General features: G+C 40.8%; 1 protein-coding gene across 14 annotated transcripts in view; it reads left to right on the plus strand.

Moving 5' to 3' along the window:
- Window positions 1-23206, plus strand: part of FAT3 (FAT atypical cadherin 3) — a 419159-nt gene that overhangs the window by 365055 nt on the left and 30898 nt on the right. For all 14 annotated transcript variants that reach the window (XR_011737022.1, XM_071803302.1, XM_065832545.2 and 11 more), the window contains 8 exons: window positions 1273-1662; window positions 4144-4358; window positions 5046-5183; window positions 7811-7954; window positions 8500-8697; window positions 11176-11974; window positions 20468-20602; window positions 21572-21729. Coding sequence is in view for 13 of the 14 variants with exons in the window: in XM_071803302.1 (XP_071659403.1) it covers window positions 1273-1662; window positions 4144-4358; window positions 5046-5183; window positions 7811-7954; window positions 8500-8697; window positions 11176-11974; window positions 20468-20602; window positions 21572-21729 (2177 nt within the window). In the remaining variant the exon portion in view is untranslated. The remainder of the gene's footprint in view (window positions 1-1272; window positions 1663-4143; window positions 4359-5045; window positions 5184-7810; window positions 7955-8499; window positions 8698-11175; window positions 11975-20467; window positions 20603-21571; window positions 21730-23206) is intronic.

The following is a 23206-nucleotide window of genomic DNA, read 5'->3' on the forward strand; positions in this document are numbered from 1 at the left end:
GAAGAGGCCAAATAGTAATTCCTAATGCTCTCCAAGTAGGGTCTGGGACTTTGTAGTTGTTCCAGCTTTTATGTGCCTGTGATTGAAGAAAGAGTCTCCCAGCTCCCCCTTGTGTGGATGCTCTACTCCTGCTACGTCAAGCAGAAAACAACTGTGATTTGCGCTGCTTTTGATCAGACATTTCTACAATGCTTTGCTGCTGGAAAGCAGAGTAATACTGTCACAAATTTTAAATTAACAAAATATGCCTAGAAGGGATTGGTAACTCTTGTTCTTCTGATTAATGTCAGGCTTGTAAATCTGTTCTGCAACAAAAAGGGCAGCAAATGCTCTAGTGAGAGGTGTTAAAACCAGAGACTCTCTGTTTTAGTGGGTCTTTGTGTTTTAGTTATAATCTCTTAGTGAAGCACCCAGGACTAAATCACAAAATCAACCAGCATTAAGGGAGTTGAATTAAGTTGTATCTGTGTTCACTTTTAATTAGATTTGAAATGGCTATCCCACTGTAGTGCAGCAAGCAACTAAGTCAGTGCCTTCCCCTCAGGCCTTATTACTGACAACAACCTTAGCATAGATCTGCATATCCAGCAGCCATGTGGATAGGTGTTTTGTGTTGGGAAATACAGGCAGGATTTGAAAACCACAAGATGTCTTTCATACAACTCAATTTTTGCTCTCAAATTGGGCAGGGGGGGACTTTCCTTTATAAAATGTCCATAGGCTGGCAGGAGTACTTTGATGCCGCTTTTGTCTAACAGGTATTGTCTTATGGTAATTTTGCTGCTCAACAGTGGAATCAAGGCAGCAGTGGTAGAAAGTACATTCTGTGCCACCTGATGTATTTTTATGGGTTTATTTTTCCCTTATGTACATTTCTATTCCTTCAAGATGTGCTTGGAGACATTTCCAATTTCAGCATTCTGCCTGTCTCATCTAATTCAATTGTAAGCTTTTCTGGGCAAGGACCATATCTGGATTCTGCTTTCAAGTTTCATTACACAGCAGTTCTGCGAAGTGATCTTTTAAAAAAGTATCATGATGAGGGAAGCAACTTAACTTATCCACGGGGACCTGACATGTGAGAAGAGCACGTCCTGATCTCCCAAACTTTCAGCAATATTGTACCCACAGGCACTCCTACCTCCACGTACTCCACTCCCATTGGAAATGATCGGTGTGGCAGAAGATTCTGCTTAGGGTTTCTGTTATATGGGAAGACATTTTTGTTTTCTTTATTTCTCTTTATAATTTTCACATTTACTTCTATTTCAGGTGTGAACAGAAAAGTTACCTATACCCTGGCAGACTCTGCAGATGGTTACTTCTCAGTTGACCGGTCATCAGGAATCATTATTTTGGAGCATCCACTTGATAGAGAGCTTCAGTCTTCCTATAACATCAGTGTAAAGGCCTCAGATCAGAGCATTGTGCTGACCTTGTCCTCGTTTGCCACCGTTACCATTACAGTGCTGGACATTAATGACAACCCACCTGTGTTTGAAAGAAGAGATTATCTTGTTACAGTACCTGAAGACACCTCACCTGGCACTGAGGTCCTTTCTGTTTTTGCGACAAGCCAAGACATTGGTACTAATGCTGAGATTGCCTATCTCATCAGATCGGGGAATGAGAAGGGGAAGTTCAGGATTAACTCAAAAACAGGTTTGTAAAGTGGCTTTTCTTTGTAATGCAAAGTGGAAGCATCAGGAAGATATGAATGCTCTGAGGAAGGCTCTTGGACCAAAAAATTTCCAAGAACAGAGCCTTGGAGCTTGTCAATGTAGAATTAGTTGCACAGTTAAGAAATAATTTTAGGTTGGAGAGTGCTGTAAGTTACAGTCACACTCAGCTGCCCCGGCTCGAGTGGAGAATACTTTTCTCCGATAGTATGTCTGTTGAAGTCAATGCAGATGTGAAAACCCATTAGCCAAACTGTGCAACCCTACAGTTATGAACACTTCCAGTGGTTACCTGCTTACCATCTGGGTACAGCCTCAGCTGTCTGGACCTTAGCAAGCATCAGACAGTGCTGTCAGGAGCAAACAGCTGGCAGTCCCAACATGTGACTGCTGTTTATACAACTGTATGCAACTTCACTTAGGTTGTTTTCTGTTTGGCAGTTGACTTCAACCACCGTTTTGGGTGGGGTTTTTTTGGTTATACATCATAAATTTTAAAAACATGCTACTGCTTCTTTTTAAGGAATAGTAAGAAAAGCTGCAGTATTTGGTGCAAATGGCTTTTTTTTTTTTTTCCAATTTCCTTAGTGGTATATATTCTTTATTGAGGTTTTAATCCATCAACAGTAAGCAATGATTCTTCTGCGCTTGCTGTAGTGAATCCCTGTATTCTCATAACATTCAGGGTGACCAGTACAAATCTGCCACTGGAGCTCCAGAGCAAAACAGTCTTGATTTTGAAAGCTGAAGGTAACACTTGTTTGAGTGCAGCTGTAATAACCAGTAACCTGGAAAATCTCAAAATGATGCATTGTGTCATTTATATTACTGTGTGCAAAAATCTCTTTCCACTCTGCAGAGGCCACTGCCTTACATGTAACATAGCGGTGTGTTGTCTGTTATCTTCATAATGTTGATTAGTACTAACAAAATTTAAACATAAATACACCTAGACAGCGATACTTAACTTCACATTTGACAACGAAGCCAAGGAGATAAATCAATAAAAACCCATAATGAAGCTTAATCACACAAGTAAAAAACAGAACTATTTATTATTCATTAATGTGTGACAGCTCCATTATTATCAGTTTAGAGGCAGGAGCTCAGTTTCCAGACAGCTGGGTGCTGATGTAGCATGCCTGATCAGGACTTGAAAAATAATGCCCTTGACACCATTTATCAGTGGGAACGCTGTGCTGCCCACTTGGAAGCTTCTCTTCAGGGCTCCTGCTTCCAGCAAGTCATGCTGAAAGGTAGGAGTCATTTGGAGAGAGCCCAGACGAGATTAAGAAGAATGATCTGAGGTCTATAAAATGTGGCTTACCAGGTAAGACTGGAGGAATTGAGGCTATTTAAGCTAGAAAAGAGAAGGCATGCTGTTAGTATTCAAGCTTGTAAAAAGTACGTACAAAGAGGAGGGGAATAAACTGTTCTCCATGAGAAAAGAAATTGTGAATGGTCTTAAACTGCATGTGGATTATTTCACTTACATGACAGGAAGAAATTCCTAACTGTAATGATTATTGAGTACTCAAATACATTACCTGTGAAGGTTAGGAAACTGATGTTGTTGGAGGTTTATAAGAACATGAGAGATTGTTACCTTCAAGAATGTTTAGGTTTAGCTCACCTGTGTTGGGCAGCAGTTGGACTAAATGACCTTTAAGCTCCATATATCCCTGCTCCTGATGTGTCTATCTTGAAAAGGATTTGGCTTGCCAGGTTTAAGGATTTACTTTTAAATCTTTCCTACCATGCCCAGCATTATCTCCTTCAAGGCATCAAGTCCACCCTTCTTGTTGTTACGGGTACATGCAAAACAAGTGGAGGGCTTGCATAAAAAGCATTTCTTTCCTAGAGGGGACCTGGGGGTACATATTGAATCACGTTAGTTTTGATCCTGTGGTGAGGAAACCCAAAATTTATACACCTAGTTGAGTGGAGAAGTCCCTGTTTATTCACATAAATTATAGACAACTGATTTCTCAAAGGTATTCACATCTCATTCATTTGTATTTAATTCATGAGAAGTTAATTACATGGGACTGAATTTCTGTTGACTTGTCAGGGCTGATTTCCACAGTCAGCATCCAGTTCTCCCACAGGCTCTGGGCATGAGCCAGGCAAATGGGTGGATATGGCCCCCACTTTTCCAGCTACAATGCTGGTATAATAAAAGTCATTTTCACAGTAAACCATTTATTGCTTCATGCCTTGTGAAGGTCCTTTCTGCAGAGTCAATCCAAGTGCAATTGGCGTCACTCTTTAATCGAACGACAGCAGTAGAAACCTGACCAAATTTTTTTATTGGACTGAGCAGCATTACAGTTAGAACAACATCTTTTGTATGTGTGCCATGGTGATAAATAGCATGCTGTACTGTTTACTACAGTCAAATCCCTTAGTCCATAGCGTTATTTATTTTTCACTGGCTGTTGACATTCCCTCCCTTGCTTCAAAGGAGCGATTTCCATTTTTGAAGCTTTGGATTATGAATCGTGTAAGGATTTCTACTTAGTAGTGGAAGCGAAAGATGGAGGAACTCCAGCCCTGAGCGCCGTTACGACTGTGAACGTAAACGTGTCAGATGTCAATGACAACGCACCGAAATTCAGCCAGGCGGTCTACAGCGCAGTCATCAGCGAGGATGCCGCTGTCGGTGACTCGGTGATAATGGTGAGCGAGGCCGCGGGCAGCACTTAGGTGGGAGGAAGCCCTTTGCTACAGGACCTTTAATAAAATACTGCTGCACTAGTTAATAACGATAACTACTGCATCTGAATTACCCGAACTGTTCTCTAGCCAGTATTGTTTGTCTGCTGCTGCTTTCCAGGCTGCTGCCAGTTTTTCCCAAAAAAGAAAGTAGCAGTAGCACCGACTGTTTCTTTTCAACCCCGATACGCTGCCAAGGAACAACGACATGTTTAAGGCATTACATTTCATGAGTCAGCTCAAAACAAGTGTTTTTTTTCTAGAAGGCAGAATTCAGATTTTCAGTAAAATACATAATATTTCTATCACGTAGTATTGGTGTCTGTTGAGTCGGGGATGCGATGTGCCATACCCACATCTCACAATACTCACATCTTGGATCTTGTGGATGCAGAAAGGAAGTGTTACGTGGAATATTAAGATTAAAATATTTTGTATATTTTAGAGCTACAATTTCAAAAAGGCCCAAGGGAAGCATCCTAGCAAAACTGATTGGTGTGGTGCTTGGCTTGGCGCTGTAGAGGTGTGCAGTTCAGATGTTACTAGTCTGATGGAATATGAATTCTCCCTTTTCAGGGTGTTGAGCAATTAATGCAGCATACGGATGACTTAATATTTGTTTTGCTCATTTTCACTCTTCTCTTCAAAAAGTTGATAGCAGAAGATCTGGACAGTCCTCCCAATGGGCAGATTCACTTTTCCATAGTGAATGGGGATCAAGACAATGAATTTTCAGTTGATCCTGGTTTGGGACTCGTGAAGGTTAAAAAGAAATTGGATCGAGAAAGGGTAAGACCTGTGGGACTTCTTAACTTATGATGACTTACAGATGTTTATTGATCTCAACTCTGCTGCCAGTTCATTTTGAAGAAGCTTCTTTTAGACTCGGCAATGATCAACCTAAGATGCTTCAACAGGTCTTTCTAATTTTATTCCATTTCTTCCCACCCCACCCCTCTCCCTGATCTTTTCTGCAAGCCAGCTTCTCTGCTCTGTTCCCATCCTGCACCAACACAGCAGCTGAGGCCAGGTTGGGGAGAAAGCAACCCTGGATTCCTCCTGTGGTGCCACCAGCAGCTGTTGCTGCGTTAATGAGCTGCCTCCTCTCTCCTGCGTGTGCAAGCACACCTGTGCAGCAGTGTGTGCAACTGAGCGATTACAACATCCTCCAAACTGTGGCACCAAGCACCGAGCTGAGACCTCAGCCATTAATTAGTGCTCTGCAAAACATGTCACTGGGGAGGTGATGTTATGAAGTGGCCAGGCTGTACCAAAAGTGAAGGAGTGCTTCGTTAAACAGATTTTGCTGCTTTGTTTGCCCACTAGATTGTTCATCCAAGGTGAATTATCACCATTTTGCCATAGCTAGCAATTAGCAGCTTTTCGAAAAACAAACGAACATAGTTGCCTATGCTACAAGCAGGGCAGGAGAGTGCTATGTGGCTTCAAAAGTCTTGCAACACATAAAGAAATCAGTGCCTTCTGCTTCCAAGCAATGCATTCACTAGACTGGGAAAGCTGATTGCTATCCCAGAATGTGGGCTCAGCTGGAAAAGCTCTCTACGGGAATCAGGGCTACAGCTTAAAACAGTGACGAATATCCTTTCTGTACGATCACAAAGGCAGGATTAAATTGTCAGTGTTTGGTGGCAGAATGAGTTTACTGCAGACTGCTGAGGTCAGGAGCGTAACAATGGCTTTACATGTTACAAATTTTCTGTAAATTATTTCTCTTAAATGGCAAAGGCTTAGTTTCTTAATATGATTTCATTTAGTTTCCTAAGTGTACTCATGTACATCTGCATTCAGACATACACATTCACCCACACCACTGTGTGCATGTTTACTGCCAGCTCGGTTAGGTCTGCATTTTCCAAAGTTCCCCTCCGTTAAAATAAGCTGTGATACTGTCTTTTTCTTTGCTTCCTTGGCACATTTCCTAGACACAGGTGTTTCTGACCCCTTCAGGGACAATGATACATGAGGCCCCATCTGCTGTAGATCCCCAGAGGCAGTGCTGACTCCCAGGTTTCAGTGGTTTGAAGAAACCAGAGCTGTAATCATATAGAAACCATGACTTTTGCCATCTACCTTTCTGGGATGCATTGAAGTGAAAGCAAACACACACAAAATTTGAGAAAGATCCCACCAAACTGTCAGTCTTTATTATATCTATTTGTAGAAATTATGGGTTAAAAGGGGAAAAAATATATTAGTTCTGCTCAATTTCTTGGCTTCACATAGTTCAGGATTCTTCTTCCCTCCTTTGTTACTATGCCCCCATGAAACCACAGTCTTTCTCTTCCTACACCCCCCCAAAAATGCTTCCATTATCTTCCCTTATCAGAAGATCTCCCTTGTTTAATACATTTAGCCTATACCTCTCCCCTTTACCCAAATGGCTGTTATTTTTCAGATGGCTTTGGATTTCCTCCCACCCCAAAAAAGCACCTTTAACATTACTTCATTCTGTGTTTTTCCCCCTTTCCAGCCCTGCACTGAGCGGCTGGACCTTGGTGTTTCATCTGGTACACGTTTTGCCCTTTGCTTATTCCCTTAGAAGGATTTGTGGGCAGACGTGTCAGCAGCAGACGCTGGGGAATGTCAAGAGATATACAGTAAAAATCGGTTGTAAGACGTAAGGAGGCCGCCATAAGGATGCAGTTCATAAAATCAAACTGTCATCCATAAGCTGTGCATAGACGGAGCTTTTGCAGATTGTCACACATGCTCACACCTCAGGCACAGGCACATATGTACATAGAGGGCCCACGGGTGATGCACCAAACTGCCCACACTGTGCTGAGTAGTTTGTGGTTGTTACAAACAAGTACGTTCAAAAAAACCCTTATATTAAATGGTGGATAATATCCTGCTGCTACAGAGACTGTGTTGTCCCTAGTAGTCCCAAGTGTTTTCCAGTGTGTTTAAGCCAACTGTCTGTGAACATTTTCTTGGTTCTCCGTCACGGTGTTAGAAACACTGTGTGTCAAACTGAGGTTAGCTCTGATAAGTAATTTATATAATATCCTGGAAACCAACCATAAGTTACATAGAAACTGGTCACATATCCCAGCTGACACCCAGGAGAGATGAAAATGTTAGTTACAGTAATGATAACTGAGTTTGGATATTATCCACTGTTTATTTTTTGTCTGCCCCTTTGTTTCAGGAATGCACCATCTGATACAGTTGTTTTAATACAGTGAAGCTGTTATGTTTATTGATAGTCTTATAAAACAGAAGTTGGGACACAGTGTGGCAATAAACAGGGTAATGTTATACTGAGGGTGGGGAAGGTAATGAGGCCAGACAGCTTTCTTTAGAATATGGTAGGTGGTGCACTGGATGTAAAGAACACAAGTTAAAATTTAGGACTGCTTTCACAATGATTCAATGTTTTCACCTTTCTGCAGATATCTGGTTATTCATTAGTTATCCAGGCAAGAGACAGCGGCACCCCTCCTTTGTCTTCATCTGTGACGGTCAACGTGGACATTTCTGATGTGAATGATAATGGCCCTATATTTACTCCAGCTAACTATACAGCTGTAATTCAAGTAAGTTTATCCTGCACATCCAAAACTTCTCTGACTTTTTAAAATGCAAAAGTATTTGGTTTCAGTTAAGTAGCCCTTGATCTGCCAAAGATTTATCAAGTGATCTTATTTAAAGTATAAACACATCTTTCTTAACTCTTTGGTAAGTTTCTGTTTGCTGAGGCTCTTTAACCTCAGGATCCATCACACATTTTACCGTTCATCCCTGCTCCACCAGAAATTATACTCTGGCCTCAAAAATTCTGAGCTGGCCCAAGCTCACACTTCTTTGCACCTTACACGAGGTGCAAGTCTTAATGGTCAGTCAGTTGTGATGGGATGCAGTGTCAGGCAGAGCTCGTCAGTCCCCGGAGATGTGATGGCTACCTCCATCTCTGCTACCGGTCCATGGGGCATAAGCAGTGCCAAATAACCACTGTTTGTGAAATACTGCCTTGGGCAAAGAGCGTTCATTTGGATATTCTCCATAGCAATATGTGGTGTTTTATAATTGTGATATATATCATTTTAATCCTTTTCTTTATACGCTGTGTATATGTGTAAAGGAAAATAAACCAGTGGGCACAAGCATTTTGCAGCTGGTAGTGACAGACAAAGACTCTTTTCACAATGGCCCCCCTTTTACCTTCACCATCCTCACTGGCAATGAAGAGGAGGAGTTTACGCTGGACCCTCACGGCGTCTTGAGATCTGCAGTCATCTTCAAGCACATGGTTGCAACCGAATATGTGCTCTGTGTGCAGGTATGGCTTGATGTTTGCGTCTGCACAGAAACAAAAACCCTCATTGTGGTAGGTCACCTGTGCATTGAATGTATAGATTGGTTTTAATTGACTGCATTCTAGGAGTAAATACCATGCATTCCAGTTTACAAGTGTACAACATGGCGTATTTCCTTTGATGTCCTTAAACCTAATTTCATATAAATATAAATACCTAGCCAGCCACCTTTCCAATTTCCTCAGCATGAAATGGATTTTCTGAGCAGCAGCCGCTATGATTTAAGATTTTCATCTTTTTTTTTTTTTTTTTCTGTAGCTAAGAGAAGAAAATAAGCAAAAATGCATTATATACATATAAATACACCACAGAATGAGTGACAGCAAAATATTGTTCTAGGAAGGAAAATCACTTCTGCTTTTAAGTCGTAAATTCAATCATAAATTTTTGGAAGCTTACCAAGAATTCATGAAATCACATTTCCAAGGTCAACTTAGCTTTTTAGGAATGTGAAAATAAGACATGCAATAGAAGTCCAGCTAAAACTTAGCTTTAGAGTCACTGTTGGGGAACTTTGTAACCAGGGTAATTCTGATTACAAAAAACTGTAAATCCAAAAGTAATTTGTCCACATTTCTCAGGACTGCCAGAGAAAATGTAGTAGGGTTCAGTAAATAAGCAAGTCTAGGGAATGAATTCTTCCTCTTCATGGAAATGAGACATGGTCCTATAAGCTAAGCCTACGATGCAGGTTTCCTCCTCTTGCTTTACTGGTGTTGATTTCTCTCAATCCAGCCCGTCTGGTCCTTTACAAGAACATTTAATGCTATTGGCAGCAGTAACATCCGCAGTTAGTTGCAATTCAAGAAATATAAGCTCTGATGCTAGCTGACAGTTCAAATCAAAGTAATGTTTTACAAGTTTGCCATTTAATATTCCAGCAGCCAATTTTTTGAGCCTTGTAGGAAGATTAAAAAAAACCTCACCTTTTTCCCATGCCTTCATCCTAAAATATCCTTCTTCACAGGCAATTTGCTAACCAAAGTTCCAGTATAACCAAAATTGGGCATGAGAGTTAAATCTAAGCAGCATCCTCTAGCTATATAAATCCATGTCACAGAAATGAAATATTAGACAGACCACAATTTCTGACATGCACCAACATGTTCAGAAAACCACGCTGTTGGATTTTGAAGGCCTAATTCCTCCCAGGATTATTTTCTTTAGGGATTTCTGCAATGAAAACATATTTTATAGTTTCCTGTTGTGTATAGACTGTAGCAGTGTTTCTTTCCATTCGTACATGCCAGAGTGCTGCTTTCTCCTTTTGACCATTGGGTTCCTCCTCTGTGTTAGGTTTATTAAAAACTAATGTTAAAATTGAAAATGGAATGGAATGGAATCTCTGTGCATGTACGTGTGTATGTGTGTGCACGTACACATAAAATCTTTTTTTAAATACTCCACCCAGCCTTTTCAGTAGTGAGGATGAATGATTTTTAGAAAGTTTTAGATTTACTTATCCTTTACTAATAATGTCTATTATTGTGGCCATCCTGCCTTTTTTTTTTCTTCAGCTTGTAAATGTTCCTCCTGATGTCCAAAGATCTTTGCACGTGTAGTACATCTCTGCCCCGTGGTTTTTTAGACTTTTGTTCTTTTCTGGAGCAAATAAATATGTGGAGCTGTACGTCTTCATAGTGACCTCAATGAAACGTTTTTCTTAGTGCAGGAGAGGACACTAATTCAAGTTTGTACATCTTTCTGTCAAGTTGGCCTTGGGTTTTTCGTCATACTTGCACTTTTACTCTCTATAAAAAAGTGCAAGTTATGCCATCATACGTGCTCTAGGTCATACAGTCATCTGTTCAAGTGCAGTGCTGCTCTTGTATTTTATCATTAGTAGCAACCCAAGCACGTATTTCATTTTTGGAGGGTGATAAATTTTATTTATTTCAAGCATGTTTCTTGATCACTTCAGGTAAAGTAGTACAGAGTGCTGTAGAAAACTCTAAACTCCCTCACACCCACACAGACTAAACAGGGTCTGAGACTCTTTGGAGGACACCAAGCAAGGCAGGAACTGTGCTGCTATTTCACTGGGATTCAGCCTCTTTTCCAGAGCAGAAATGAGCCCAAACTCCATTTGGTGCAGAATATACCACATTCAAATGTCTGTGTTGTGAAGAGGACAAGTGATAGCTGTGGGATCCTGGGAACATTTCAGATTGAGTAATGAGACGTACTGCTGACACATTTCTCTCTGCAATCCACTTAGCTGAGATATCTGTGCTTCCCTAAAGGGTTTGTAAGTTCCACTGCTAGAAATGGCTGAGACGTTTCTTTACATATGTATTTTGCAAATGCTTTTGGGAAGTTCTTTGGAGAGGTCTTCAGAATTACTGATGCTATGAAAATATGTATAGCAATAAGTTACGGTTGTTGGCTCTTATATGTGGTTTTTATTTTGGTTTTTATTTTTTTTTCCTGGATTACATTAGGCAAAGGACTCTGGGAAGCCTCAGCAGGTTTCCCACACCTATGTTCAGGTGAGAGTTATTGAAGAGAGCATTCACAAACCGACTGCCATTCCACTGGAGATTTTCATTGTCACCATGGAAGATGATTTTCCAGGGGGAGTCATTGGGAAAATTCATGCCACAGATCAGGACGTGTACGATGTCCTCACGTACACACTAAAATCAGAGCAGAAAAGTTTGTTCAAGGTCAACAGTCATGATGGGAAGATCATTGCCCTTGGAGGGCTCGATAACGGCAAGTATGTCCTGAATGTCTCTGTCAGTGATGGCCGGTTCCAGGTGCCCATCGATGTTGTGGTCCACGTTGAGCAATTGCTACAGGAAATGCTGCAGAACACAGTTACCATCCGTTTTGAGAACATTTCCCCTGAAGACTTTGTGGGCCTTCACATGCACGGGTTCAGGCGTACCTTGCGAAACGCAGTGCTCTCCCAAAAACAAGACAGCCTACACATCATCAGTATTCAGCCGGTGGCAGGCAGCAATCAGCTTGACATGCTGTTTGCGGTTCAGATGCACAACGGTGGTTTCTATAAGCCTGCCTATTTGATTCAGAAGCTTACCAATGCAAGGAGACACTTGGAAAATGTGATTCGTATTTCTGCTATCTTGGAGAAGAATTGCTCTGGACTGGATTGTCAGGAACAGCACTGTGAGCAAAGTCTGTCTATTGATTCGCATTCCTTGATGACCTATAGCACAGCACGAATTAGTTTTGTGTGCCCACGCTTTTACAGGAATGTGCGCTGCATGTGCAATGGTGAGTACTGCTCCCTGTTCCCCTCCCATCTTTACACATTATGCTCTAGGATCGGTTTTATTCTCTGATGCAGATTAGAAGGGGCATTTCAATTCAGTCCGTTACGGCACGACTGGCTGATGTATTGTGGGAATTGATTTCTCAGGCTCGGGAAGAATTGTTCATGTTTACTGATGTAAATGGAAGTTGATGAACTTTGGCCTTTTACGATAAAGACTGCTTTTCTGGAGGCCCCGTAATCAGAGCCATCAACCAGCTTCCAGGGGAGGGGAAGGAAGGGGAGAGGAGAGGGAGGGATGTGGTTTCCCACCCCCTCGGTGCCGCCACTGCAATAAACCTGGAGTGTGGCCACAGCAGAACAGCCTGGTCTGCAGCAGTGCACCAGCAGCCTCCAAGGAAAAGGACCCCTGACCAGAGCCGTGCAGGTGGAAAGGCCTTTTCCAGTCCCATTATTGCAGAGAAGCATGGAAACCAATGAAGTATTTTATTAAGTAACTGCAAGCAAGCGCTGTTCCTGACCTTTAACACTGCGATAGGTGACAGGGTGGTGTTTTGTCTGCGTTTCAGGCTGCTCCACGCTTTGGCATGGATTTCACATGGGCAAGTATGACAAATAGACCCGAGAGCCCATCTTCCTTATGACTCTGCACTTGGAGGATAAAACCTCAGGCAGTTATAATAATAGCTCTGTTTCTTTTGTTTGCCAGGCTGTTTGGTCCTCATTCCACTTCATTTAAGAGTGGAGTAAAAAGCTGCTGTAAAATCAATACATCTAAGTCTCCCTCATCTTAAGCACACATGCACACAATCACACACGGAGCAGTACAAGATTTCAGCAGCCGTGTCTCTCAGTAGCCAACCTTTGTTTCTGCAGCATTCAGCGGTATTTTGTGTCTTACCATCGACCTCAGCGGGGATGAAAATAGGCAGAAATTGCATAAAACTTAACCAGCAATCATTATCTCCTGCAGCACATGAATAATAATGCCATAGAAGTTCTGTAAAAATATCAGAATTCTGTATCTTAGGTATTTTCATGTACATCCCAGAGCAGACTGGTCAATTTTTAGGCAATAGTGTTATAAGTTTTGAACAGATATATGTATTATAACAATAGTCACCATTTTGTTACACATGAAAGGCTCCAAAATAAAGGATTTTCACAGGTTTAAAAGGGACAATGCTGCAATATCCTCCAGATGAGTCCAGGAGCCAGTGCAGGAGCATCATCTGCAAAACTCTTTTATATTATCTAAATCATAGCTTTGTCTCATTTTCTTACCAAGAAATCACAAATCCTCATCTCCATGGGGATAGTGATAGCCCTCACTATCAGAAATTGCTTTTCTGGCAGACAAAATTTTCACTGTTTGTAATTTCATTTCACTACTTATTAAAGTCAATAATGATGTATTACTCCCTTCAGATCTTAATAGTGTGTGCATCTGCCTCATAATCCCTTAGTTTAGTTCCTAAAAACGACTTTGCAGTGCAGTACAGTTCTGATCCAGCAGCTTACTCCCTTTTTCTCCCTGCACAGCAAGTTTGCTCTGGAAGCACAAAAATTCAGCTGGGACAGAGATTTCCAAATGTTTCTGTCATGTACCAATCAGTCCTCAAAGCAGCTGGCGGGCTGCTGGAACGGCAGTGTGATTGTGCAGGCTGTCTGTGCTCCCAGCCTCTGGACCATTTAGAGAATCATAGACTCACTGTGGTTGGAAGAGACCCTCAGGATCATCGGGTCCAACCATAACCTAACTCTAGCACTAAACCATGTGCCTAAGAGCTTCATCTACGAGTCTTCTAGACACCTCCAGGGATGGTGACTCCACCACTTCCCTGGGCAGCCTGTTCCAATGCCTGACAACCCTTTCCATGAAGAAATTTTTTCTAACATTAAATCTAAACATACTCTGGTGTGACTTGACACCATTTCCTCTTGTCCTATCACTTGCTGCTTGGGAGAAGAGACCAACACCCTCCATGCTACAACCTCCTTTCAGGCAGTTGTAGACAGTGATAAGGTCTCCCCTCAGCCTGCTTTTCTCCAGGCTGAACAGCCCTAGGTCCCTCAGCTGCTCCTCATCACACTTGTGCTCCAAGTCCTTCACCAGCTTTGTTGCCCTTCTCTGAACTCAGTCCAGCACCTCAGTGTCTTTCTTGTAGTGAGGGGCCCAAAACTGAGCACAGTATTCAAGATGTGGCCTCACACGGCCCTCACATGGCTTGAAGGCTTCTGTGTGGGAGCAGTTGCAACAGGCAGCGTGTCCTCCCCTTTGAGCCACTGTGTGCTGATTTCCATTGGGTGGCTCACAAGGCTTGGGGTGGGGTTGTACATGTCCAATCCACCATCCAGCCTGTAACAAAATAATTGTCCAGAGCTGCTGATTTAACTATAGCTACCAGAGAGGTGAGAACATTGGTGCCTCTTACTTGCACAGAAATAAGAGATCTTGGTGGGAAGTAAAACAAAATCTGTGCTTTGCCCTTCTCCACATTAGTTAATGTTTCAGCCTCTTCTACTGTTTTTAATTAAAGGACCCACAAGAAAAGTCTTGGTATTTAGGTAAATACACAAACACTGTTTTATCACATAGGAGGTAACACAGACTTCTGAGGGCATATTAATTAGAGAATGTATGTGTAGTTTTGCTTTCATGAAGGCTAAAGACTAGGCCCAGTAAAAGAGTTAGAAAAATGCAAATACTTCTTTGATCAGTGGTTCTTGTACATACACATAACTGCAGCAAGTCAGGAAAAAGTGCACAAAATACTAGAATAAATTTCTTCTGACTTGTTTAACAAGACAGCATTAGCAAGATATTACCAGTATAATAAAAGTATTATACTTCTTTTGTTACTAGGATAGTTTTATGATCCAGTCCAGTAAATATTAATAGCTTGAATTACGACAAAGCCATTAAAATATTGCATATGTTTACAGGGATCTGATTCAATTATGACCCAGAAAGCTTGAGTTTGAACTAATTCTCTCATTCTTGAAATATGTATCATACTTGGAGTGTTTTTCCCACTGGCAGATGTCACAGATTTGCACAATTTATGCATGCCAGCTGTGCATAACTTACCTAGATTACCTTTGTGAGCAAACTGAGTTATCTAACATGAAAATGCGAGAAGTCTGTGAAGTGGGCAGTGGGTGAACTTTGGAGCTTCAGCAGCTCAGCTCTGGAAGGACAAGTTCGAAAGTTCAGGTGCATCAATCTAGGCCTTTACAATCAATAAAATTGAACTAAAGAGTTTTCTAATAACAGACTGTCTCCTTAGATTTCTGGCTCATATACTTGTGTTTGTATGAAAAATACTGTAACAAACTGGGGTTTGTTTCAGTGCGGCTATAGGGGCTCCGCAATTGCCAGCCTCCCACCACGTGATGTGAGGTATGCAAACATATGTCAGCGCTGTGGGAAATAAAGATAGGAGGACCAGAATAAATTTATTAGTGTAAAATAGTTCTCATGACATTCTCATTTTTCAGAAGCAAAAATCTATTCTGCATTTTTATTTTTCATGTAATTCTCTTGTGTTGAGACAAAGATACAGAGAAGAAGCAGGTTTTGTTGGGACTACTTTGCTATGGAGCTTATTATAATCTTATGAAAGTGAGATTACAGTAATATGTTTATGGGAAAGGACTAGATTGAAGTCACTTTGACAAATGTAGGTATATATCTACATCTGAACTGGTCATTCCAGGCCCCATCTGCAGACAGTGGAAAGAATGAGGTATTTTTAATGATGTTATACATCTCTCCCTAGATGTCTAGAATCAGTCGGATGAATCATGCCCTGAAGTTAGATGAGATGAATTTCATTTCAAGTGTTTAATATGGTTCTGGCTTAATAGTTTGAAAGAATTTTTCTAATAGACCCAGAAGTGTTCAACAAATGTGCAGACATTCACATCCACGTTATTTAATCAAGTGAATAGCAATCCTGGACCACTTTCTCATGAAACCATGCAATTCATACTCTGTGAAGCCACTTCTAGTGTTTTGTGAGTGTTCAGACAAAAGGAAATGGTAGACTGTGATGAGCTGCTCATAATATGGGACCTAGTCTTCAGAGGTGGTGTGTGTCCTCAGCCCCACAGAGCACATGTTGCCTCTTAAAGAGTACTGGGTGTTTTGCACGACTGGGCATCAAGAACCCAATTCGTACATGTACAACACACCTTTTCCATTTTTCAGGAATCACACACATACTAATGAGCCTTGAGTTGTCCTGGCGAGGTAGCCAGAAGATCAAAGGTGTCCTGTCTATGACTGAGAACAAAGAACTGCAGATAAATTTAATAGATTTGATTTTGCTGTAGTCCTTTTAGTGTTGCCCTTGAATAAGGAGAGTTGTTTCTCCCTGTGAATATCACCCATTTCAGGCCCACACTGAGAATACACCATATGGTATAAAACCTGTGAGAATTGAAGCGTGAAGCGGGGACATGAGAACTGTAGAACTGGGGCAAGTGGGAATTGCTCTCTAACACTCAAGGGGTCTTAAGGGAAACTGTGATCAAAGAGTGGCTGGAACAGGTCAAATATCTCCGTTTGTCTAAACCCGGGAGGGAATCTGATTCATTAGGACATACTGTGTGACACACACTTTTCCAGGGGCACTTGAGCTAACTGAAACCCATAGTTCAGTTGTGCAGAAAGAAGTTTGTGGTATCTGCACTCTTCTGTATACAATTATCTTTGCGTACAATACCTAGTCACCATGCTCCAAAAATAAATCAGATTGCAGCTCATGAGTTGACTGTCCTCCCTCTCCACTAACGTAATTATTAAATTATTTTAAAGGTAACAGTTTGGAGCTTTGCTTTGTTTACTTTCTGGGACTTTGACTTTCAGTAGTCACCCTTCAAGATTTTTTCTGCAAGCAAAAGAAGCGGACTTTATTTTTCTTTTTTTTTTTTTTTTTTTTTTTAAATATTCGCACAGATTTAGAAGAATGGGCGCACAGAAAAACACCAAATATCTCAAGGCTCAAGTTAAAATTGTTAAAGCATTCAGTTTTCAAAAACCTATTTACGTTCCTGCAAGTGATCGTTCTCTGGATGGACACAAATTAAACGAGTGTCCCGTTTTGCAATGGAAGAATGTTTTCTTCCTCAGTATACTAGTAGGGAGATGGTAATACTTTTACATATTTTTTGAGAATTAAACTGAAGATGATCTGTCAAAATCAAGGGGGTCTATTCTGCCTTTTCCTGTCATGCACTGGCTGACATTAGCTCATGTGTCTCTTTGATACCTTATAGAGAACAACTTTATTATTATCAGCGTGAGTTTCAGGGGAATGCTGTGGATTGCCTGGACTTGCCTGCAGAAAAAAAAAGAGATCAATTCAAATCCATATTTCTCAAATCTCTTATTGGATGGTAAATAGGCTGCTCTTTGGAGTGGCAATGCAACATTAGAATAATTTTATTTAAACTCAGGCTGTAAACCTTTGATGTGGACAATGTAGCCTTGAACGATTTCCTAATTTTGCTCTGCGTAGTTGTGAAATCATCCTCAAAGTGTTAGCTGGGGCAATGCAATAATGCAGATTTGTACCTTATGTGCTTATAACCATATAGACAGGCATAAAGCATTTCTTCTCCCAAGTCTGAATATTTTAAAACTTTTGTGACAGCTATGAAATTCTGCTGCAGCAGGATGAATAAAAAGTTGATTTGCTTGTAGTTTACCAGAATAAGTGTTCTTGACCTGGAAGGATAAGCAGTTCCTTAGTGTATCACCACAGTTGCACTAAATACATTAGATCCTTTCCATATATTTTCTTACTGTGGAAGGATGACTCTAAAGTACAAATCAGAGTTTGAATCAGCTAGGAAGACTGACAGAGATGGATAACAAAGGAAGCTATTGCTTTATTGCTTCGTGTCAAAGATAGTCATAGGTTAGGTGATGTGAAAATTTGCAGAGCCGCATTTGGAGATCTCAGTGCCCCTTTCTGCTGCACACTGATGAGCTGTGGGGCTTTTGTCCAAACAGCTTGTCTGTCAGCTACACAGAGGCTCACTTGAATTACAGCCCCACGGAAGGTTTGAGCGTGTTCAGAGGGGAAATATACTCCGCGTACAGCAGAATGCTCTGTATTTGTCACATAAGAAGGAATTAAAATAGTCAAAAGAACCAAGTAGAAAATGCAAGGCAGCCTATAGAATATTTAATCACTTGTTATAATTTCAGAAATAATTGTTACTTGCCATTGAATTCCAAAGCATGAGGGCTTTTTCCCCCCAAAAAAAAATAAAAAAGCTATAGGAAACATAATATCTCTCTTAAATTCTGCAGACTTTACATTTAAATAGAGTATAGTTCTCTGGTGCAGAACCCTATTAAATGACATTTGTTTCTTGATTCCATAAGACTTAAAATGTGACCGTATATTGCAGCTGTTATTCCCAATAATGTTACCTACTAAAGTGATTAATAAAGATTGCCATGCATCATTTTCTAACAGTGCTACAGGCAGTACTTTAAATCGTTTACTGCACAGACCTCTCAAACAAATGTTTGACAAAGGAGGGGAGGATGTTAAAGATTAAATTGACTGTGCTGTACGTCAAGCAAGACATTTACAGTCATTGCCATATTTGTAGTCAACCCATGTCCACTTTGAAACCCACAGTAGTAATTTTTCTTTTTCCAGAAAATACTTACAGTGCCAGATAATTTCAACTATGCTTACAAGCCCTTCTTGCCTTGTACTGAAGTGTGAGAGCAATAAGATTCTTTCTTTCATTGCTGTCAGAGATATGCTCTCTGACAAGTTGATTTCTTCCTTTATAAGTTGTAAATAAAATACACATGCTCAAAAAAATAAAGCAGTTTTTGAATATGATAAAGGTCCTGTAATAAACAAGAACTGCCAGTATTCAGAAAGTGATGGGTAGGAAGGTGCTGACTTTTTATTGTTAAAATCATCACCTGCATGTATTAAGTAAATGAATTTGACAAGCAAACCAAGAGACGCCTCTCCATTCCCAGCATCCGGCTTTCACTCTGCTGGAGCTCTGGCTGCAGATCAACAGAAGCAAGGGCAGGAATCCCTTTTTTCCTCCACTTAAAGGCTTTAATTGCATCCACACACAGATGTCCAAAGGTAGAAGCTGACCCTGCTTCTGCCAGCTTCCTTCTGGCACCCAACAAAAGGCTCTTGTGGAAGTCCTGAGAATTCATATATTAAGGAGCAATAGTTGTATAGTGCTTTGCATTATTTCTAGGCAGTGTTTGCAAATCTTTTAAGATTAGAGCAATCAGAACAGATCTATTTAGACACCTTTAGACATTTTAGACAAACCCCATGGAATGCTAGTAGTTCCTTTGACACCGACAGGCTTTAATGTAAGCCCTTGGCATGCTCAGCTGGATAGGTGTTAAGAATTTAGGAGGTTTTGAAAAACCTTCATGTAATTGCATCACACAAATATTTGAAGCAAAATTAAAACTCACTTTTCCTCTGTCCCTTCGGATTACTTTCCTTATGAAGTTAGTGGCAGTTCTGTATTCACCTATTCTTGGGCAAGATTAGATTCCATACTAATAAAAGATTTTTAGGGAAGAGCTGACACTAGCATTTGAAATAATTTTATCCAAATTATGTTCTTCCCCAAATACAAAAGGACATGAATGTTTTGCTCAATTTATAATTATAAATTGCAGCTGGCTATTTTGAATATTAAGCTTCTTCTTTCTTCGATTAAGTAATGACGACTAATACAGTCAACTTATTTTTGGTTTTCAGAAATTCTTCACTTTGAGTTCTTTGTGTTCAGAGCAAGTAATCCACTTTTTTTTTTTTCCTGGGCATGTGCAGTTGCAGATGTAATGGTACCTGTGTAGTCACAACCAGAAGAAAGGAGGATAGATTTTGGCAGCCTGGGCAAGGTACACAATAGGATTTGAGATCTCAGATATATCAGGAAGAACATGGGGACAAAGCAAGTTTGCCTGTGCTGTGCGATCAGGCTGGCAGCATGTCCTGTGCAGTACGAGGATGAAAAGCCCAACTGTCACTCTGTATCCCAGGAATGGCTTTTTCTTATTTTGTCTCCTAGAGAACTCTACCTCCTTAAATTAGCTTCTCATGGGTGTGCTGGGGCAAAAGGAGTGCATAGCTTTAGTCGTTTGTTTTCTCATATCTCTAAATCCCCTGCACAGGAGGCTTTGTGAGAAGATGAATGGCCTGAGAGTAACCACACGAATTATAAACCAGTTACTGCTCATAGTACTTGGTTTTTATAATACATTGCCATGGGTTTTAGGGCAGCCTTTCAAGAAGAACCATAACAGTTTTTCTACGTACTTGTCCAAAGGACGTTTCTTCCATGAAGGTTATTATTGTTAAGCCATTCTTTGCTTGTACTGAATGTGAGATCAATAATTGTCTTTTATTACTCTTGTAGTGCTGAACATCATGCTTTACACTGTGTATACGTGACAGTATTTTAACTTATTGCAGGAGGACTCTGCCCGGGGTCTAATGATCCCTGTCTGGAGAAGCCATGCCCAGGGGACATGCAGTGTGTGGGCTATGAAGCCAACCGGAGACCGTTCATCTGCCAGTGCCCACCAGGAAAGCTTGGCGAGTGCTCAGGTGTGTGTCACAGCGCTAAAGGGGGGTATACTTGAAAAACAAGGTACTGCCATTCTCATTCTGTAGGCAGAGGTACCACTGAAGTCAACAGAAGATCGTAGAATCATACAGTAGTTTGGGTTGGAAGGGACCATCAAAGCTCATCTAGCCATGAGCAGGGACATCTTCACCCAGATCAGGTTGCTCAGAACCCCGTCCAGCCTGGCCTTGAATGTTTCAAGGGATGGGACATCCACCACCTCTCTTGGAAATCTGTTCCAGTGTTTCACCACCCTCATTGTAAAAAATTTCTTCCTCATGTCTGGCCTGAATCTCCCCTCTTTCAGTTAAAAACTGTTTGTCCTGTCATAACAAGCCCTGCTAAAAAATCTGTCCCCATCTTTCTTATAGACCTCTTTTAAGTATTGAAAGGCCACAATAAGGTCTCCCTGGAGCCTTCTCTTCTCCAAGATGTACCACTTAACCCTCCTCAGCACTGATACTGGTGCGTCTGTTTATAAGCCTGTAAAATACTTGGCTATGGGGCTGTATGAAGACCATGATGCGGTTTCCATTGGGAAATTCCCACTGACTTGGTTGAATCCCAGATCAGTAAAACAAACTGCTGAGAAAACAAGACTTTTGCTAGACATTGTTATGCCAGATGTTTTCCTGCCATGGGCAAAGCTCTATAATTAGCTCTTCTGGTTATGATTTAGATTACCAAAATTCCAATCTTTATTAGTTAAAACACTACACCATCCCAACAAGGAAGTGTCACAACAATTGTTCGTTAACATAATACCCTGTCTTATTTTCGGGGAAAGAGAGTAGTAGGTGCCAACTTTTTTTCCCATCAAAATTTGGTTTGGTTTATTTCTTCCTAGATATTCTCATTATTTCTATAAATTCTCTAATTAACTTGACAGTTGAGGAATTATTTAAGGTGTCACTAAAAGAACATGTGTCTTTTCAAAATGGTTATTTCAGGCCACACTTCCCTTAGCTTTGCTGGGAATAGCTACATTAAATACCGGGTTTCTGAAAATAGCAAGAAAGAGGAATTCAAGTTGGCTCTACGTCTGCGAACCCTGCAAAGCAATGGGATTATAATGTACACCAGAGCGAATCCCTGTATAATTCTGAAGGTAATTAAAATAACTTATCTTTTCCACAGTTGTTTTTCTTGATTATATGTTTTCTGTTGGCTCATGATTTGGGGAATGCTGTTCTCATTTCTGCTGTAGATTGAGAAGATGAAGTCTGATCTGTTTCTTGCTAACAGGGAAAAACAGCAATTTCCACAATAGCAGCAGCAACAACAATCAAAAAAGCAGCTTGTTAGTGGTACCGCACTTAGAAAATGCTCCATTGGGTGCTGTTTGTTATAAGAACATTATGTGTGTCTGCATGCAAGAGCCAATCTGCACAAGATGTAAGATTTGGCCGTTTACATGACCATAGAGGCAAAACGATGCGTGCTGGAATAGCTGTTCTTCCCCTGTGCCCATGCCTGTTGTTACAGGATATACCCTCACTGCTGTCCAGTTAATTCCAGAAACCAACTGCTTAGAATGTTTCTCCTACCAAATATGAAGACTTCTTCACTTTTTAGATTAAGATTATTTATCCCAGCGCCTCATGCTTGGCTTTTAGGTAGGGCAGGATCTGCTGTTGCAGTGGGTATCTCCTTTTCCTAGGTATGACCCTTGGCTTCCGTAAGTGTAGAGCTTAAAAAGAAGCAAAGCGTTACATTCAGCATGTTTGTTGAAGAAATGGCATCACTTAAAAGATGAGAAATTGCTTGAGGTTTGTTTGTGAAGGTCATTTAGAAGAGGAACATCAGACCAAGGTCTCACAGAAGTGCTCTGTGGCAGACAAATGGCATTATGCTCAAGGGATGTAACCCTAGCAGGTCTCTTCAGGGATGGCAGCTGATTCATGAACTGTACTTTTGGGATCCCTGAGATGCCTTCAAGTAAGTTACACTTAGACTTTCCAAGCATATGTTTCTTTGATTTGTAAACCAGAGGTAAGGCCATTTTTTTTTTTTTTAACCAGGTATGTATGTTGTGAGATAAGGAGGTGCTCGAAATGAGGCCATTAAGGAGATTAATTAGAAGTCTATAAATGTGAAGTTGTTATCATTTGAGCATTGCTTTCAATTAAATTAAACATGAGGAGAAGCTTTCCAAATAGAGGATAAAGAATGGGATCCTGTCCTCTTCTGAGCACTCTGGCATCATTCCAGTAAAGCACTTAATCGCTTGCTTAACTTCCTGTATTTGAATGCAATTGGAAATACTCACATACCTTAATTTTAAACATGTAGTTAAATATCTGCCGGATTTGCACCAGAGGGCCCAGCACCAACGCTGAGCTCCAAACACTGGCAGAGGTGGAAGAAATTTAGACCCACCACATAGTACGGGCCCATGGGAGAAGGAGCAGAAAACACGACCGCTATTGGGGCATATAGTGGCACTGATTTTTTTTGAAGCAAGTCTGCCCCATCGCCGTCTATTTAAAAATTAATGCTGCAATATGGTTTTCAGTGTTTAAATGACCAGCTTAATTTTGGGAGCTCATACATTAGAGATAACTCCAGGGATGGGAATATTTCAT

Source organism: Patagioenas fasciata, chromosome 1, assembly GCF_037038585.1.
Source record: "Patagioenas fasciata isolate bPatFas1 chromosome 1, bPatFas1.hap1, whole genome shotgun sequence".
NCBI classification, from domain to species: domain Eukaryota; kingdom Metazoa; phylum Chordata; class Aves; order Columbiformes; family Columbidae; genus Patagioenas; species Patagioenas fasciata.